Source organism: Bombina bombina, chromosome 1 (genome assembly GCF_027579735.1).
Source record: "Bombina bombina isolate aBomBom1 chromosome 1, aBomBom1.pri, whole genome shotgun sequence".
NCBI classification, from domain to species: Eukaryota; Metazoa; Chordata; class Amphibia; order Anura; family Bombinatoridae; genus Bombina; species Bombina bombina.
The window spans coordinates 89,169,349-89,189,182 of NC_069499.1; the positions used below are offsets into that span (position 1 = coordinate 89,169,349).

The 19,834-nt window shown below is 39.1% G+C and overlaps 1 protein-coding gene across 1 annotated transcript in view; it reads left to right on the forward strand.

The window, feature by feature from the left end:
* The window catches only part of SYNE3 (spectrin repeat containing nuclear envelope family member 3), a 256,474-nt gene that overhangs the window by 177,814 nt on the left and 58,826 nt on the right, over positions 1–19,834 (forward strand). Inside the window, exons 16-22 of the mRNA XM_053708894.1 lie at positions 788–865; positions 4,360–4,437; positions 6,248–6,325; positions 7,662–7,751; positions 12,327–12,419; positions 17,787–17,873; positions 19,432–19,524. Coding sequence (XP_053564869.1) covers positions 788–865; positions 4,360–4,437; positions 6,248–6,325; positions 7,662–7,751; positions 12,327–12,419; positions 17,787–17,873; positions 19,432–19,524 — 597 coding nt within the window. The remainder of the gene's footprint in view (positions 1–787; positions 866–4,359; positions 4,438–6,247; positions 6,326–7,661; positions 7,752–12,326; positions 12,420–17,786; positions 17,874–19,431; positions 19,525–19,834) is intronic.

Sequence of the window (19,834 nt, forward strand, 5' to 3'; positions counted from 1 at the left end):
GTTAAATGCATAAAAAAAGAAGTAAAGTGCAGTAATTACATACGAAGAGTAATTTTCAAAAATATTAAATATAGAGGGCCTGATTATCTGAAGCCCTCTGCTCTGGCGAGATCATATTAGAAGTCTCATCAGTACTGCTAGGTCTCTCAAAGAATATTAATAAGGTAAATTTTACCTTGAGAGCTGCTTATTTAGCTATAAAGTTTCTCAATCTGAAAGATAAACACATACATTACAATATAATGCTCAAAAAGAGCCCCAAAGACTTTGCACGATTTCTCTCCATGGCGACTAGGTTTTGTTCATAAGGATCAAAGTAAAAATGTTTCCTATGATGGATTTAAATGTTCAAACTAGGAACTGAGATTTAACCATTTATGACATTTTACGCTCCCGCTCAAGCGTTAATTGCACTAGAAGTAAGCTTTTTGCGCTAGTCAGGTTGCACTCATATTATGTTTTCGCTCGTGTGCTAACCCCACAAGCGCAAAAAGCTGAAGTTGTTTGTGGGCTCACCCATTCCCCTATAGAGTCAATGAAGCAGTAATATCTTTTTACTAGAAAAAAATGCACTAATCTAAAAAATATTGCAAAATGCCTCTATTGCAGACTGAAATGCACTTTCACAATCCAGTTTTAATTAATTGCATCTCTTGCCAATGTACCAGCTTACGCATGTGCCTTACTGGGCTAGGCAGGGTTATTTGCTACCATTTCCATTTTTCTTCTTTATATGATATATGGTATTATTTATGCCTTGTAATCCCTCTGTCTTCACCTTTCACAGCATACAGGGAGAGGTAGATTCAAGCCCCAGGACAACACAGTCTGAGAAGAGCCATATGGGACTGAAGATAAATAGTGGGTGAGCGCATCTTAAAGAACTTACATCTGCAGCATTAATCTTAAAAGAAAAGTCAACACCAGAATGTTTGTTGTTTAAAACAATAGATAATTCCTTTATTACCCATTCCCCAGTTTTGCATAACTAACACAGTTATAATAATACACTTTTTACCTTTGTGATTACCTTGTAGCTATGCCTTTGCAAACTGCCCCCTTATTTCAGTTCTTTTGACAGACATCCATTTTAGCCAATCAGTGCTGACTCCTAGGTAACTCCACGTGTGTGAGCTCAATGTTATCTATATGACACACATGAACTAGTGCCCTCTAGTGGTAAAAAAACTGGCAAAATGCATTCACATAAGAGGCGGCCTTCAAGGTCTAAGAAATTAGCATGTGAGCCTACCTAGGTTTAGCTTTTAACTAAGAATACAACGCAAAAGTTGTTTAAAATTACATGCCCTATTTGAATCGTGACAGTTTAATTTTGGACTTGACTGTCCCTTTAAGTTCATAATTAAAACCAGTAGTATGTCTGGGAGACTTGAACAGCAGAGCCTTTATGTATGTATGTATGTATACACGTCTTAAAGGGGCATGAAACCCACATTTTTTTCTTTCCTGATTCAGACAGAGAATATAATTTTAAAAAAGATTCCATTTTACTTCTATTATCAAATTTGCTTCGTCCTCTTGTTCTTTGTTGAGGAGATTCCTTTGTAGGTAGCGTGCACATGTCTGGAGCACTACATGACAGGAAATAGTGCTGCCATCTAGTGCTCTTGCTAATGTATTACATTGTTGCAAAACTCCTCCCATATAGTGCTGCAGACACGTGCACCCTCCTGAGCTTACCTTCCTGCTTTTTAACAAAGGATAACAAGAAAACGAAGAATTTGATAATAGAAGTACATTGGAAAGTTGTTTGAAATTGTATGTTCTATCTGAATCAGGAAAGAAAGAATGTGGGTTTTATGTCTATTTAATCTGCTACCACATATTGCTGAAGACACATGCCACTAGTGGTATATCTGGGAAGTGGCCCTTTATGTATGTATGTTACGTACAAGGCTTATTCGGCTACCATATATTGCTAAATACACATGCATCTTCTGGGCCTATCTCAGTATGCTGTCACAGACGGTTTAACAAATAATGGCAACAGAAAGAGTTTATTTTCTTTAAATCGAGTGCTCTCTCAGAATCATGAGAGTCTCATTTTGACTTCTATGTCCTTCAAAAAGAATTGAAATTCGTTTACACAGTGATTCATGGGGACATCAGTTTTCTGTTTACTGTATTTATTGTTACAGTAGAAATCTAATACGATGAATAGACTGTTAACCCTTCAGTGCCAGATTACAGGGCCACCATCAAAAAAATTGAGACCTTGTATGTATGTAACTTACCTCCAGCCCTCCCATCTAAACAAAAGCATGGAAATAATGTAAATGTAATCAAACATAATTCAATCTTTGAATTAAAAGCTTTAAAGTGGCATGTAACCCAAACAATTTCCTTCCTTATTCAGATAGAGCATGCAATGTTCTTTTATTTTAACATTTACTTCATTCTCTTGGTGTTTTTTGTTGAAGGAGCAGCAATGCACTACTAGAAGCTAGCTGAGTACACTGGGTGAGACAATGACAAGAGGCATATATGTGCAGCCACCAATCAGCAGCTAGCTCCCAATAATGCATTTCTGCTCTTGAGCCTACCTAAGTGTGCTTTTCAACAAAGAATACCAAGAAAACAAAACCAATTACATAATGGAAGTAAATTGGAAACTAGTTTAAAATGGTATAATCTATCATGAAAGAAAAAATTTGCACTTCATGTCTGATAAATTATTGAATCAATTTTACCTACTTTCTTAAAAGACAATGTAGGCTTAGGATCAGTATGGTGTGCGTGCCTCAGACTAGGTAAGAACCATTGTCACAGCATGAAATGTTGTTATAACAACTCCTAAATGTGCTCAGCTGTAAGGCTAACAGAGGGTTAACTTGTTGGTTTGCTGGATTGACTTGCGCTGGAGATGTCTTGTAAGCCGAGGTTAGGGTCAACCAAAGTCTGTAGGTGTAGACAGGAACCAGGTGCAGTGCCAAAAGAGCGTAGTCAAGAAAGAAGCTGAAGTCAGGAGCCAGGAGTTCAGTCTGTAGCCGAGATGTGGAGCACAGGGAGCAATAAAAAGAATAGCCCAAAATACTGTTTCAGAGGTCAGCAACCAGATAATTAGTCCAAAACAGGTATAGGCATAAGGCAGAATTCCAAAAAGCAGGCCAAGGTCATAACAGGAAAGGAGGTTTAGGAGCCAGGATCACCATAAACAAATAACCAAGCACCAGATAGCACTTTCACAGGCCTTTTACTTTTTCCTACACACTTTCTTCCACAGGGTCACGTCCAATGTTTGGGTTGCAATCAGCGCTATCCTCAATGCAAACTAACCTGCGCTGTGTTTAGCTCTACAACAGATGCATACTGCAGTATCATTAGTGCACATCTCCTTTAAAGCATTGCTATCCTCAGTACTAATTTCCACAGCTCTTTTCTGCACCAAACTATCCACAGCGCACCTTAATACTCCCATAGTGCTACCACTAATATTCCTCTTAGCACGGCCTGTAATAGGAACTCGGGGAAAGGCATAAGCCTCATATGGCATATATAAAAATCTTACATAGGAGTGCTCCTTAGCTCAGTAAGCATATGACCTCAACAGACGCTAGCAAAGGCTGCAGACTGCCCCTTATCTCAGTTCTTTTGACAGACTTGTATTTTTGCCAGACAGTGCTGTCTCACAAATAACTCAACAATGTTATCTATATGGCACTCATGAACTAGCACTGTCTAACTGTTAAAAACTGTCAAAATGCACTAAGATAAGAAGCAGCCGTCAACAGTTTAGAAATCAGTTTGAGTCTTCCTAGGTTTAGCTTTCAAAAAAGAATACCAAGAGAACAAAGCAAATTACATTATAAAAGTAAATGGGAAGTTGTTTAAAATTGCATGCCCTATCTGAATAATGAAAGTGGATCAGCACCCTCCTCCTCCTGTACTAGATGTGTTTAGTTGGTTATGATTTTGCATCTTATGATAAATCCTTGTCATTGTATTCCCCTATCTCTGTACACAGCGCTACGGAATTTTGCTGCGTTATACAAATAAATTATAATAATAATGTCAGCAAAGACTTAGTTTGCATCCTACAAACCACTATGAAGTCGCTAAGCAAGAGCAGTGTTTGAATGCAGTAGCCCCGGAAGCAGTAATATCTTTTTACTAGAAAAAAAAAAAACCACTAATCTAAAAATATTGCAAAATGCCTCTATTAAATACTTAAATGCACTGATTCACATTCCAGTTTTAATTATTTGCATCTCTTGCCAATGTACCAACTTACGCATGTGCCTTACTGGGCTAGGCAGGGATATTTGCTAATATTTCCATTTTTCTTCTTTATATGATATTATTTATACTTTGTAATCTCTCTGTCTTCACCTTTCACAGCATACAGGGAGAGGTAGATTCAAGCCCTAGGACAACACAGTCTGAGAAGAACCATATGGGACTGAAGATAATTAGTGGGTGAGTGCATCTTAAAGAACTTACATCTGCAACATCAGTCTTAAGTTCATAATTAAAACTAGTAGTATGTCTGGGAGACTTGAACAGCAGGGCCTTTATGTATGTCTTAAAGGGGCATGAAACACAAATTTTTTCTTTCATGATTCAGATACATCATAGAATTTAAAAAATTTTTCCATTTTACTTCTATTATCAAATTTGCTGGATTCACTTGTGCAGGAGGAGATCTTCTGTAAGCCGAGGTCAGGGTCAAGCCAAAAGTCTGTAGTTGTAGACAGGAACCAGGTGCAGTGCCAAAAAGAGATAACAAGAGAGTAGTCGAGAAACAAGCTCAAGTCGTGACGTGGAGCACAGGGAGTAATAAAAAGAATAGCCCAAAGTACCGTTCCAGAGGTCAGCAACCAGATAATCAGTCCAAAACAGGTACAGGCATAAGGCAGGATCCAAAAGTCAGGACAAGGTCATAACAGGAAAGGAGGCTCAGGAGCCAGGATCACCATAAACAAATAACCAAGCACCAGATAGCACTTTCACAGGCCTTTTACTTTTTCCTACACACTTTCTTCCACAGGGTCACGTCCAATGTTTGGGTTGCAATCAGCGCTATCCTCAATGCAGACTAACCTGCGCTGTGTTTAGCTCTACAACAGATGCATACTGCAGTATCATTAGTGCACATCTCCTTTAAAGCATTGCTATCCTCAGTACTAATTTCCACAGCTCTTTTCTGCACCAAACTATCCATAGCGCACCTTAATACTCCCATAGTGCTAACACTCATATTTCTCTTAGCACGGCCTGTAATAGGAACTTGGGGAAAGGCATCAGCCTCATATGGCATATATAAAAATCTTGCTTAGGAGTGCTCCTTAGCCCAGTAAGCATTTGACCTCAACAGACGCTAGCAGAGGCTGCAGGTTGCTGCCAAGTTTGCGCCTCTTCTGGATAAACATTACAGTCAATCTACATCCATTCATACTGAATGCTCTATACAACTGCTGTAAATAAAGATAACCCTGTTTTGCATAACCAACACTGTTATATTAATATACTTTTAACCTCTTTGATTACCATGTATTTAAGCCTCTGCAAACTGCCCCTTATCTCAGTTATTTTGACAGACTTGTATTTTAGCCAGACAGTGCTGACTCATAAATAACTCCACAGCAGTGAGCACAATGTTATCTATATTGAACTCATGAACTAGCACTGTCTAACTGTTAAAAACTGTCAAAATGCTCCGAGATAAGAAGCAGCCATCAACAGTTTAGAAATCAGTTTGAGTCTTCCTAGGTTTAGCTTTCAAAAAAGAATACCAAGAGAACAAAGCAAATTTCATTATAAAGGTAAATGGGAAGTTGTTTAAAATTGCATGCCCTATCTAAATCATGAACGTGGATCAACACCCTCCTCCTCCTGTACTAAATGTGTTTAGTTGGTTATGATTTTGCATCTTATCATAAATCCTTGTCATTGTATACCCCTATCTCTGTACACAGCGCTACGGAATTTTTCTGCGTTATACAAATAAATTATAATATTAATAATGTCAGCAAAAGACTTAGTTTGCGTCCTACAAACCACTAATATATTTTTACAAGAAAAAAATTGCAAAATGCCTCTATTAAAGACTTAAGTGCACTGATTCACATTCCAGTTTTAATTATTTGCATCTCTTGCCAATGTACCAGCCTACGCATGTGCCTTACTGGGCTAGACAGGGATATTTGCTACTATTTTCATTTTTCTTCTTTATATGATATATGATATTATTTATGCCTTGTAATCCCTCTGTCTTCACCTTTCACAGCATACAGGGAGAGGTAGATTCAAGCCCCAGGACAACACAGTCTGAGAAGAGCCATATGGGACTGAAGATAAATAGTGGGTGAGCACATCTTAAAGAACTTACATCTGCAACATAAGTATTAAGTTCATAATTAAACTAGTAGTATGTCTGGGAGACTTGAACAGCAGGGTCTTTATGTATGTCTTAAAGGGGCATGAAACCCCAATTTTTTCTTTCATGATTCAGATACATTATACAATTTTAAAATTAAGTTTCCATTTTACTTCTATTATCAAATTTGCTGGATTCACTTGTGCAGGAGGAGATCTTCTGTAAGCCGAGGTCAGGGTCAAGCCAAAAGTCTGTAGTTGTAGACAGGAACCAGGTGCAGTGCGATAAAGAGACAACAAGAGAGTAATCGAGAAACAAGTTGTGACGTTGAGCACAGGGAGTAATAAAAAGAATAGCCCAAAGTACCGTTCCAGAGGTCAGCAACCAGATAATCAGTCCAAAACAGGTACAGGCATAAGGCAGGATCCAAAAGTCAGGCCAAGGTCATAACAGGAAAGGAGGCTCAGGAGCAAGGATCACTATAAACAAATAACCAAGCACCAGATAGCACTTTCACAGGCCTTTTACATTTTCCCACAACACTTTTTTTCACAGGGTCACGTCCGATGTTTGGGTTTCAATCAGTGCTGTCCTCAAATCAGACTAGCCTGCGCTGTGTTTAGCTCTACAACAGATGAATTCTGCAGTATCATTAGTGCACATCTCCTCTAAAGCATTGCTATCCTCAGCGCTAATTTCCACAACTCTTACCTGCACCAAACTATCCACAGCGCACCTTAATACTCCCATAGTGCTACCACTCATATTCCTCTGAGCCTTCCTATGTTTAGCTTTCCACAAAGAATACCAAGAGAAATAACTCCGTTGTTGAAGCTTAAAGGGACACTAAACCCAATTTTTTCTTTCATGATTCAAATAGAGCATGCAATTTTAAGCAACTTTCTAATTTACTCCTTTGATTCATATTTCTTGGTTCTCTTGGTATCTTTATTTGAAACATATTTGAAGGCTTAGAAGCCAGCCTATTTTTGGTTCAGCACCCTGGGTTGTGCTTGCTGATTGGTGGCTACATTAGTTAAATAAAATGAGCCGCTACTAAGCTTTCATTCCAGCTTTACAAATAAAGATACCAAGAGAATAAAGAAAAATTGATAATATGAGTAAATTAGAAAACTGCATGCTCTATCTAAATTATGAAAGAAAAAATTTGGGTTTAGTATCCCTTTAATACTGCTAAATAAGGTGCTACTCCACTATTCAAAAATAATCCACCCAACATTTTTATTGTAAATACCAAATTAAGCGGATCTTAGTCTTCGTCTGAGACAAAATAATTATATATATAATATCTTTTTCTTACCAGCAATCGAAAAGAAAAAGATCACAGCTCCAGAAGGTCACAGTCTGAGAGGAGCCCAAGCAGAGCAAAGAATACTTGGCAGGTGGATCTCAGGTAATAATCTGTCTGCAAATTCTTGTTCTCTGTAGCAGAAGATTAACAACTAGCTCTTTGATATAGGCGACCTTGAAACAAATCTAAATTATCAGATGTATATTAAAATGTTTTTATTGATTTTAAACATAATGATTTTACAGGCACATTTCACATTTCACATTTAAATAAAGAATAAGTGCTTATTGCTCATTAGACTGTGTAGTCACAATCAATAAAAATAGCAGGAACCTGAGCACTTGTCATCACACATAAGCGGCACTATAAGAGAGGAAAAAAATACACAAAGACATCTACAGGCAGTCAGTCAGCACCCACATGCACATACAAAGCACCCCAGACATCCTCAATCACACAAAAACAGGCACCCACAGGCATCAAAAGGGATCACTCATGAAGAGGAGTTGCTTCTCTGTTACTGGCTCACAGACACAGCAAGGCAGTAAGAGGCAGGGCAGAGCTGGCCCTTCATCATGCACAAATAATATAACTGGTGACTTTGTGTGGCTAAGGCAACCAGACCCGGCCTACAACTGGCCCCAGCCCACCTGGCAAATGCCCTTTATGCCCTATGACCAGTCCGGGTCTGCAGAAGACACCAAATAGATTCAGAAATTCTTAAAGGGATAAAAAGGTCAAAACAGAAAATTGGACAGCAGCTGAAAAAGCAAGAACTTTTACTAGAAGCATTTTTGCTAATGGAAATATATTGCCAAAAATGCTTCTCTTTAAAATTGAATTTGTATTTTGACCTTTTTTGCCTCTAAGAATTTTTGGGGTTAAAAACATACGGCTAGATTACGAGTTTTGCGTTATGGATGAAAAAGCCTCATAACACTGTTTTTTCACTACCGCTGGTATTACGAGTCTTGTAGGTATAGCTGTACCGCACACTTTTTTGGCCGTAACGCAACATAACTACCGCAGCTTTCAAAAAGTCCTTTTTCAATGGGACTTCCATAGCGCCGGTATTACGAGTTTGGCTGTTCCAATCAGCCAATAGAATGCAAGCTCAATCCTATTGGCTGATTGGATCAGCCAATAGGATTGAAGCTCAATCCTATTGGCTGATTGCATCAGCCAATATGATTTTTTCACCTTTAATGCCCATCCAAATGCCCTTTTCAGGGCAATGAGGAGCTTAGGTTTATTTATATAGGATTTTATATGGGGGGTTTGGTTGTGTGGGTGGTGGGTTTTACTGTTGGGGGTTGTTTGTATTTTTTTTTACAGGTAAAAGAGCTGATTTCTTTGGGGCAATGCCCCGCAAGAGGCTCTTTTAATGGCTATTGGCAGTTTAGTTTAGGCTAGGGTTTTTTTATTTTGTGGGGGCTTTTTATTTTGATAGGGCTATTAGATTAGGTGTAATTAGTTTAAATATTTGATAATTTCTTTTTATTTTGTGTAATTTAGTGTTTGTTTTTGTAATTTAGTTAATTGTATTTAATTAATGTAATTTATTTAATTGTAGTGTAAGGTGTTAATGTAACTCAGGTTAGGTTTTATTTTACAGGTAAGTTTGTATTTATTTTAATTAGGTAGCTAGTAAATAGTTAATAACTATTTACTAACTAGTCTACCTAGTTAAAATAAATACTAACTTGCCTGTGAAATAAAAATAAAACCTAAGCTAGCTACAATGTAACTACTGTATTAGTTATATTGTAGCTAGCTTAGGGTTTATTTTACAGGTATTTTGTTTTAAATAGGAATTATTTAAGTATTAATTGTAATTTTTATTTAGATTTATTTTAATTATGTTCAAGTTAGTGGGTGTTATGGTTAGACTTAGGGTTAGGGGTTAATAACTTTAGTATAGTGGCGGCGAAGTTTGGGGGCAGCAGATTAGGGGTTAATAAGTGTATGTAGGTAGCAACGAGATTGGGGGCAGCAAATTAGGGGTTAATAAGTGTAATGTAGGTTGTGGCGATGTTGGGTGGCAGATAAGGGGTTAATAAGTGTAATGTAGGTGTCGGTGAGGTCAGGAGTGGCAGATTAAGGGTGTTTAGACTCGGGGTTTATGTTAGGGTGTTAGGTGTAAACATACATTTTCTTTCCCCATAGGAATCAATGAGGCTGCATTACGGAGCTTTACGCTCCTTTATTGCAGGTGTTAGGCTTTTTTTTAGCCGGCTCTCCCCAATGATGTCTATGGGGAAATCGTGAACGAGCACGTAAAATCAGCTCAAAGCAGCGCTGGTATTTGAGTGTGGTATGGGGCTCAATTTTGCTCAATGCTAACATATTGCCTGCTAACGCCAGGTTTTTGCAAACCTGTAATAGCAGCGCTATAGGGAGGTGAGCGGTGACAATAACTTGCAAGTTAGCACCGAGCCGCTCATAATGCAAAACTCGTAATCTAGCCAATAGTTCTTTTAAAGAGAATTAAACTTAAAAATAGAGCTTACATTTTTACAATCGTTTTCAGTTTACCATTATCAAATTTACTTTGCTCTCATGTTATTTTTTGTTGAAAAACATAAAACACCAATTCCGTAAAAAAAAATATGGGACAGTATGGAAAATGCAAAAAAACAAACAAAAAGAGTCATTTGAAAACTCAGTTCACCCTGTACTATATTGAAAACACATTATTTGATGTTTTACTTTGTGAATTCAATGTATTTTTAAAATAAACACTCATTTTAAATCTGATGACTGCAACACACTCCAAAAAAGTTAGGACAGTCGACTATTACCACTGTGTAACATCAGCTTTTCATTTAATAACACTTACTAAGCATTTGGGCACTGAAGACACCAGTTGGTTAAGTTTAGCAAGCGGAATTTCCCCCCTTTCATCCATTATGCATGTCTTCAGCTGCGCATCTGTACAGGGCCTTTGTTGCCTTATTTTGCGATTCATAATGCGCCACACAATCGGAGACAGGTCAGAACTGCAGGCATGCCATGCTAGCACCTGCACTCTCTTCTGACGCAATCATGCACTTATAATCCGTGCAGAATGTGGTTTGGCGTTGTCCTGCTGGAAAATGCAGGGACGTCCCTGGAAAAGACGACATCTGGATGGCAGCATATGTTGCTCCAAAATGTATACATATCTATCTGCATTAATAGGGCCCTCACAGATGTGCAAGTTACCCATGCCATGGGCACTGACACACCCCCATACCATGACAGACGCTGGGTTTTGTACCTGATGCTGTTAATAGCTTGGATGGTCCTTTTCCTCTTTGGCCGGGAGAACACGAAGGCTGTTTTATCCATAAAATATTTGAAATTTTATCTCATTGGACCACAAAACACAATTCCACTGTGCTACTGTCCATGTCAGATGAGACCAAGCCCAGAGAAGTCGGCGATGCTTCTGGACAGTGTTGATGTATGGCTTCTGCTTTGCATAGTAAACTTAACTTGCATCTGTGGATGAAGCAGTGAATGGTGTTGACTGACAAAGGTTTACCAAAGTATTCCCGAGCCCATGTCAGGATATCCATTAGAGACTCATGACGGCTTTTGAGACAGTGACGTCTTAGGTATCGGAGATAACGCGCATTGAGAAGTGGTTTTCGGCCTTGCCCTTTACGCACCGAGATTTGACCGGATTCTTGAATCTTTTAATATTGTGCACTGTAGAAGGTGAAATACCAAAAAATCCTACTGATTTGTCTTTGGGGAATGTTGTTCTCAAAGTATTGGATTATTCGCGGACGCATCTGTTGGCAGATTGGAGAACCTCGACCCATCCTTGCTTTTGAAGGACTAGGTCTTTTTTGAGGCTCCTTATATACTATGATTACACAATTGCCTCACCTGTTTCACATCACCATCTTATTTCAACTTGTTACATCGATATTGGTCCTAAATTGCCCCGTCCCAACTTTTTTTGGAACGTGTTGCAGTCATCAGATGGGAAATAAGTGTATATTAAAATACATTAAATTCACAAAGTAAAACATCAAATAATGTGTTAATAATGTGTGTTCAATATAGTACAGGGTGAATTGAATTTTCAAATTACCCTTTTTGTTAATTTTTTGCATTTTCATACTGCCTCAACTTTTTTGGAATTAGGGTTATACCTAAGTAAGCTCGGGAGCAATAATGCAGTGCTTGGGAGCAAGCTGCTGATTGGTGGCTACACACATATGTCTCTTGTCATGGGCTCACTAGATGTATTCAGCTAGCTCCCAGTAGTGTTCTGAAGCATTGCAGGATTTAAATACATAATGTAACACATTAGTGCATTTTCTTTTTGCACATTAACTAATTATTTTATGTTTTAGAAATCATCTTTTAAAGCTCTAATTAAACCTCTAAATTTCAAGAAAACTGACAGATAATGTAACTAGTTTGTTTTAAAAAGCACATTTTTCTCACTTATGTTTTTATTTTATGCAGCAAAAAAAGAAATGTCACAAGTTTTAAGATATAGATGATTTCTGTGAGCTGGGGTTTAATCTTAGAAAAAACTCTAGGAAGATCTTTTAGATCATAGATTTTTTTTCAAGCTCATAGTAATATGTAGTAACTGATCTGTGCAATGTCAGTATAGAAATGTTTGTTCTGTGATCCTGAAGGGGAGAGAAAAAAGTGTAATCTTTTATTTACTAGTAACCTCCATGAAACGGATCTAAATACAACAACATCACAAGCCGGGAGAAGCCCTATAGGAGGGAAACTAAATACCGGGTCATTGAATCTCAGGTAAGAAGCATAATAAATATGACCTCAACATCTCGTTATCTGTATTAGATAAGTGCATGAAGTTAAGAGTATGTTCTTTACTGATTTGCTGCAGATGTAAGTTTTCAATCAGTATAATTAAAAGACCATTGACTACCGTAGAATTTTATAATCAACTAGTGCATAATACAAAGACAGTGCAATAGCACTTACTCTGAATTTTAAATAAGCAGTAGACTTTTTTTGACAAATTAAAAAATTTACATCAATTTTTTATCATGTATCATGTATCATGTGACAGCCATCATCCAATCACAGACTCATATACAATGTAAACTCTGAGCACAATTTGATAATGACTGAGCACAATTTGATAATGGAAGTAAATTGGAAAGTCTCTTAAAAATGCATGTTCTATCTGAATCATAAAAGTTTATTTTTTTACTTTAGTGTCCCATTAAAGGGACATTATAGACTAGATTTTTCTTTGCATAAATGTTTTGTAGATGATCAATTTATATAGCCTATACAGTTAAATGTATAGTTTTGTTTATTTTTTAATAACATTGTGCTGATTTTCAGACTCCTAACCAAGCCCCAAAGTTTTAAAGTATACTGATGTATTCATACTCCAGCTTGCTCCTGTTTGTGTAAAGAAGCTTTTCATATACAGAGGAGGAGGGAGAGGGGTGAGTGTCTGTTTTTTTGCTATACACCCACTTTCAGTGGGTTTTCCTGCTAATCATTTTAACAGAGCTAAACTGGGAGCTTCTAAGTACGTTTTCCTTCTTAATATAAGGAGAGTCCACTGCATCATTCCTTACTGTTGGGAAATACTGAACCTGGCCACCAGGAGGAGGCAAAGACACCCCAGCCAAAGGCTTAAATACCTCTCCAACTTCCCCCAGTCATTCTTTGCCTTTTGTCACAGGAGGATGGCAGAGAAGTGTCAGAAGATTTCAGAGTAGTTCCTTAGGGAGGGTATCTGCCCTTCGATATGGGACTGGAGTTTTAAGTAGTCTTGTCAGCCTCTCAGTGAGAGCATTGACCAAAGTTAGAGTCTGGAGATGCAGGTAGAGTCTTTCTGCAAACCCATCCAGACTGCCTGCTAACAGCTCCTAAGCAATCAATGTTGACGAGTTTCACTGCCTGTTTTTTCTTCACTCAAGTCCATGTCAGGAGCGATGCTACAAGACTGTCACACTTGAGAGACTGTGTTTCTGTTCCACAGCATGGATTCTGGTAAGATCGTTTCAATTTTATACATGTGTTCAAAACACTAGAAGACAGGGTCACAGTATGGCTACTTTTTATCTTAATAGAATCATGGGTTAATATCTCCTGAGAGGGATTATTGAACAGTGGGGAATAATCAAATGTGATGCTTTGATTTTATGCTGCTTTATGTGTGAGATTTTATTGGGCTCATAGGCTGTTTGTTATGTGGCTGGAACGCACAGGTTTTTACTTTTACTTTGAGTGCTGTGCAGCTTGTAGCTTGGCACGCTTTTTCTCATAGCAGGGGCAGTCCTGCCTTGTGCACCATGTGACCGGGAGTGGTCTCGCTTTCATTTCCTCTTTCCTGTCTGAGCTGGCTGTTGGAGAAGACGCTATTTCTCTGTATTGTCTGGGTCTAGGAGGTGGTGAGTGCCCCAGCCATTGGGAGTATAAAGATGCCGTATTTGAGAAATAAAGTTTGTATATTTTCTGTGTCCTGCTGTTATTAGCTTAAGCTATGGAGGATTCTGATATATTAGAGGGTACTCCCTCTATTCCAAATGGTAATACCTGTTTATATTGTGAGGAGGCTTTGGTATGCCCACCCTCTCAGTTATGTTCCACATGCCTTGACAAAGTTGTTTGGACAAAGTAGGTTAACCCTTTTAGTACTACTGAGCCGTCCATCTCTGAGGACTCGCCGTCCCGTGAGGTGCATACCCTACATTCATCCCCTTCTACACACGCAGCTTGCCATAGCATGCTTAATCCTCCATCTGGAGGGGACCTTTTACCGCCAGATTTTACAGCGCAGTTACAAACGGCGGTGTCTGCAGCCCTAAGTGCTTTACCTCGCCCTGCTAAACGCAAGCGAAAGGTTAAACATAGCTCTCCTGCCCCGGGGTCATCATGTAATTTATTGGATTTCACTGCTCTGTCTCAGTTATCCGAGGATGAGTTGCACTCTGAGGCTTCAGAGGATGAAGTTTCTGGGACGGGGTCTGCTGCCTCTAAGCCTCCTTATGTGGAGGAACCAGCCTTTAGATTTAAGATTGAACACTTATGTTTTCTTCTAAAGGAAGTCCTGTCTACATTAGAGGTTCCAGAGGCCAAGCTGCCTGATGAACCTTTGATTCCTAAATTAGACAGAGTTTACAAGGACAGGGTAGTGCCTTTAACTTTTCCTGTACCTGTAAAGATGGCAAACATTATTAAGAATGAATGGGACAGAATTGGATCTTCCTTTTCACCTTAGTCTTCCTTTAAAAAATTATTCCTAGTCCCGGACTCTCAATTGGAGTTGTGGGTTTCCGTCTCTAAAATGGATGGCGCTATCTCCACCCTTGCCAAACGCACTACTATCCCGCTTGAGGATAACTCGTCGTTCAGAGAGCCGATGGATATAAAGATGGAAACTCTTCCAAAAAAAAAGTTTCAACATACGGGATATTTGTTTCAACCGGCAGTGGTGGTTGCTGAAGCAGCTACCTACTGGTGTGACTCCTTATCAGATTTAATCGACGTGGAGGGTCCCCTCGACGTTATCCAGGAAAGAATTAACAACTTGAGAATTGCTAATTCTTTTAACTGTGATGCAAACATGCAGATCATTCACCTAAATGCTACGGCTTCTGGCTTTTTGGTTCAGGCCCGTCGGGCGCTCTGGCTGAAGTCCTGGTCTGCGGATATGACTTCTAAGTCCAGACTTCTTTCTCACCCCTTAAAGGGAAAGATTTTATTTGGTCCAGGCATGGACTCCATTATCTCCATGGTTAGAAGGGGCAAGGGTGCCTTCCTACCGCAAGATAAAAAGATCAAGTCTAAGATACAAGTTTCTAATTTTCGTTCCTTTCGTTCTGATAAATCCCAACGTCATCAGTCATCCGCTAAGCCCGAACAAACCAAGAGTACTTGGAAGCCGGCTCAGTCCTGGAATAAGTCCAAGCAGAGCAAGAAGCCCACCGAGACTAAATTGGCATGAAGGGGCGAGCCCCCGATCCAGCTCTGGATCATGTAGGGGGCAGACTGTTGCTCTTTTCAGACACTTGGTTCAGGGACGTGCAGGATCCATGGGTCCTGGAGGTCATAGCTCAGGGATACAAGATAGGTTTCAAGTCTCATCCACCTAAGGACAGATTTCTCCTCTCAATCCTGTCTTCCAGACCAGAAAAGAGGAAAGCCTTTCTGGGGTGCGTGCAAGATCTGTCCTCTTTAGGAGTTATTGTCCCGGTGCCTATCGCAGAAAGAGGTTTAGGATACTATTCAAACCTTTTCGTGGTCCAAAGAAGGAGGGAACTTTCAGCCCGATTCTGGACCTAAAGTGCTTAAACAAATTTCTAAATGTCCCCTCGTTCAAGAGGGAGACGATATGGTCCATCCTTCCCTTAGTTCAGGAAGGACAGTTCATGACCACTATAGATCTGAAGGATGCTTACCTTCACGTTCCAATCCACAAGGACCACTTCCAGTTCTTAAGGTTTGCGTTCCTGGACCAGCACTTCCATTTCATTGCACTTCCGTTTGGTCTAGCTACTGCTCCAAGAATTTTTACAAAGGTTCTAGGGGTTCTTCTAGCCGTTGTCAGAACCCGGGGTATAGCAGTAGCTCCCTACTTGGACGATATTCTGGTACAAGCACCATCTTTTCATCTGGCGGAAGACCATTCGGAATCTCTCCTCTCTCTTCTTCAGTCTCATGGATGAAAGATTAACCTAGAAAAGAGTTCTCTTATACCAAGCACCAGGGTGGAATTCCTGGGTACTATAATAGACTCCATACACATGAGGATATTTCTAACAGACCAGAGACGTTGCAAGCTAGCTTCGGCATGTCTTGCCCTCCGGAACCTCCTTAAGGCCCTCTGTGGCTCAGTGTATGAAGGTGATTGGTTTCATAGTATTCAGCATGGACCTCATTCCCTTTGCATGCTAAGGCAGTGGAACAGCGATCATTCGGATCTGTCTCAACAGATTTCTCTGGACAACAGGTCGAGAGAATCGCTCTCTTGGTGGCTCTGTCCAGATCATCTGTACCGAGGGATATCCTTCTTAAAACCATCCTGGGAGATTGTGACTATGGACACAAGTCTATCAGGATGGGGAGCTGTTTGGGGTGTCAAGAAGGTGCAGGGCCTGTGGACTCAGGAGGAATGCTTCCTCCCGATCAACATTCTGGAACTTTGGGCAATCTTCAATGCTCTGAAGGCTTGGCCCCTTCTGGGTTCCTCCCAGTTTATCAGATTCCAGTCAGACAAAATAACCTTGGTGGCTTACATCAACTATCAGGGTGGAATGAGAAGCTCCCTTGCAATGAGGGAAGTATCTCAGATTCTGGAGTGGGCGGAGGCCCACAGCTGTTCACTGTCAGTGATCCACATTCCGGGTGTGGACAACTGGGAAGCAGATTTTCTCAGCAGACAATCCTTTCATCCGGGGGAATGGTCTCTCCATCCCGAAATGTTTGCGGAGATATGCAACGGGTGGGGGACGCCGGAGATAGATCTCATGGCATCCCGTCTCAAAACCAAGCTACCCAGATATGGGTCGAGGTCCAGGGATCTTCAGGTGGAGCTAATAGATGCATTAGCAGTGCCTTGGAGGTTCAGTCTAATTTACCTTTTCCCACCATTACCACTGCTCTAGTAGAATGAGCCGTAATCCTCTAAGGAGGATTATGTCCCGCTGTCTCATAAGCTAAGCAGATAAAACTCCTTAATCAAAATGATAAGGAAGTCGAAATCTTGTTAAAAACTTACTTAGAAGCTCCCAGTTTAGCACTGTTAAAAAAGTAGCTGGAACACCCACTGAATAGCAGACACTCCCCCCTCCTCCTTCCCCTGCATATAAAAAGACCCTTTACACAAACAGGAGCAAGCTGGAGTAGGTATACATCAGTATTCTCCTAAAACTTTGGAGCTTGGTTAGGAGTCTGAAAATCAGTGCAATGTTATTTAAAAAAAAAAAAAAATTAATCTGTATAGGCTATATAAATTGATCATCTGCAAAACATTTATGCGAAGAAAACTCTAGTATACAATGTCCCTTTAACTGAGGATGAGGGCACATGTCTTTATCGGGGGGGGGGGGGTGCTCTGTTCTGTCAGTATAGAAATGTTTGTTTTGTGATCCTGAAGGCGAGAGAAAAAAAGTGTAATCTTTTTTTATTTACTAGCAACTTCCAAGAAAGTGATCTAAATGCAAGAACATCACAAGCCGGGAGAAGCCCCATAGGAGGGAAACTAAATACCGGTACCTCAAGGTAAAGACGATTGACTACCGTAGAATTGTATAATCAAGACACTTTTACATCAATTCGCTGGCCCCCTGTATCATGTGACAGCCATCATCCAATCACAGACTCATATACAATGTAAACTCTTGCACATGCTCAGTAGAAGCTGGTGTCTTGAAAAGTGTAAATATAAAAAGACTGAGCACAATTTGATAATGGAAGTAAATTGGAAAGTCTCTTAAAAATGCATGTCCTATCCGAATCATAAAAGATTATTTTTGAATTTAGTGTCCCATTATACCTGCAAAAAACCTAAAGGGCCAGATTATGAGTGGACCGCAAATGTTTGCATGCGAGCAATAAAGGGTATATCGCGAGTGTTTGCGTTTGTGGGGTTTATCACTTGCATTACGAGTTGAAAGTAAACGCTATCGCTTGAGCCCAGTTGCGATTTACTCTATAATAATTACCACGACTTCAGAGCTCTGGTTAACTGTTTTGCAAAACTAAAAAGTTACACAAAACACTTCAAAAACATTATAAAATAAAGTTACACTCATAATAACACTATCTAATAAAATTATTCAGAAAAAAATATTGCACACAAAAGTTATAAAGGCTCAAAAATATAAATAAAAAAGGGAAATGGTTTTAACATAGAGATATATACATGTCTAAAAATGTATATGTCTGTGTGTGCGTATATACAGTATATATATATATATATATATATATATATATATGTATAAATATGTATTTATATGTGTATTTATGTATTTAAAGAAATATAAACACATAAACACATATGTACACACATATAGACATATATATATATATAATTTATAATACGTCGCAACCCGACGAGTTCAAAACGCCAAACTTCTAGCAGGAGCGTTAATTAACGCACCGCTTGTAATCTGGCCCAAAATGTATAATACTTGCTCAGCTGATGTAGTATAGAGACATAGAGTAACAAACTGCATTGGGAGGGTAGGAAATAAGACTGTTTTTTTACTATATTTAACCCTTTAAAGGGACAGTATGCACCAATTTTCATTTAACTGCATGTGATAGACACTACTATAAAGAATAATATGCACAGACACTGACATAAAAATCCAGTATAAAACCGTTTAAAAACTTATTTAGAAGCTCCCAGTTTAGTACTTTTTAAAAAGGTTAACTGGAACACCCACTGAATAGCAGACACTCCCCCCTCCTCCTTCCTCTGCATATAAAAAGACCCTTTACACAAACAGGAGCAAGCTGGAGTACGTATACATCAGTATTCTCCTAAAACTTTGGGGCTTGGTTAGGAGTCTGAAAATCAGCACAATGTTATTTAAAAATAAGTAAAACTATACATTATTTTTTTTTTTTTTAAATCTGTATAGGCTATATAAATGGATCATCTACAAAACATTTATGCGAAGAAAAATCTAGTGTTTAATGTCCCTTTAACTGAGGATGAGGGCACATGTCTTTATCGGGGGGGGGAGGGGTGCTCTGTTCTGCCAGTATAGAAATGTTTGTTTTGTGATCCTGAAGGCGAGAGAAAAAAGTGTAATCTTTTTTTATTTACTAGCAACTTCCAAGAAAGTGATCTAAATGCAAGAACATCACAAGCCGGGAGAAGTCCCATAGGAGGGAAACTAAATACCGGGTCAGTGAATCTCAGGTAAGAAGCATAACTTATATGACCTCAACATCTCGTTTTCTGTATTAGATAAGTGCATAAAGGTAAGAGTATATCCTTTACTGATTTGCTGCAGATGTACATTTTCAATCAGTATAATTAAAAGACCATTGAATGCGGTAGAATTGTATAATTAAGAAGTGCATAATAAAAAGAAACTTTTACATCAATTTGCTGGCCCCCCTGTATCATGTGACAGCCATTAGCCAATCACAGACTCATATACATATACAATGTAAACTCTTGCACATGCTCAGTAGAAGCTGGTGTCTTGAAAAGTGTGAATATAAAA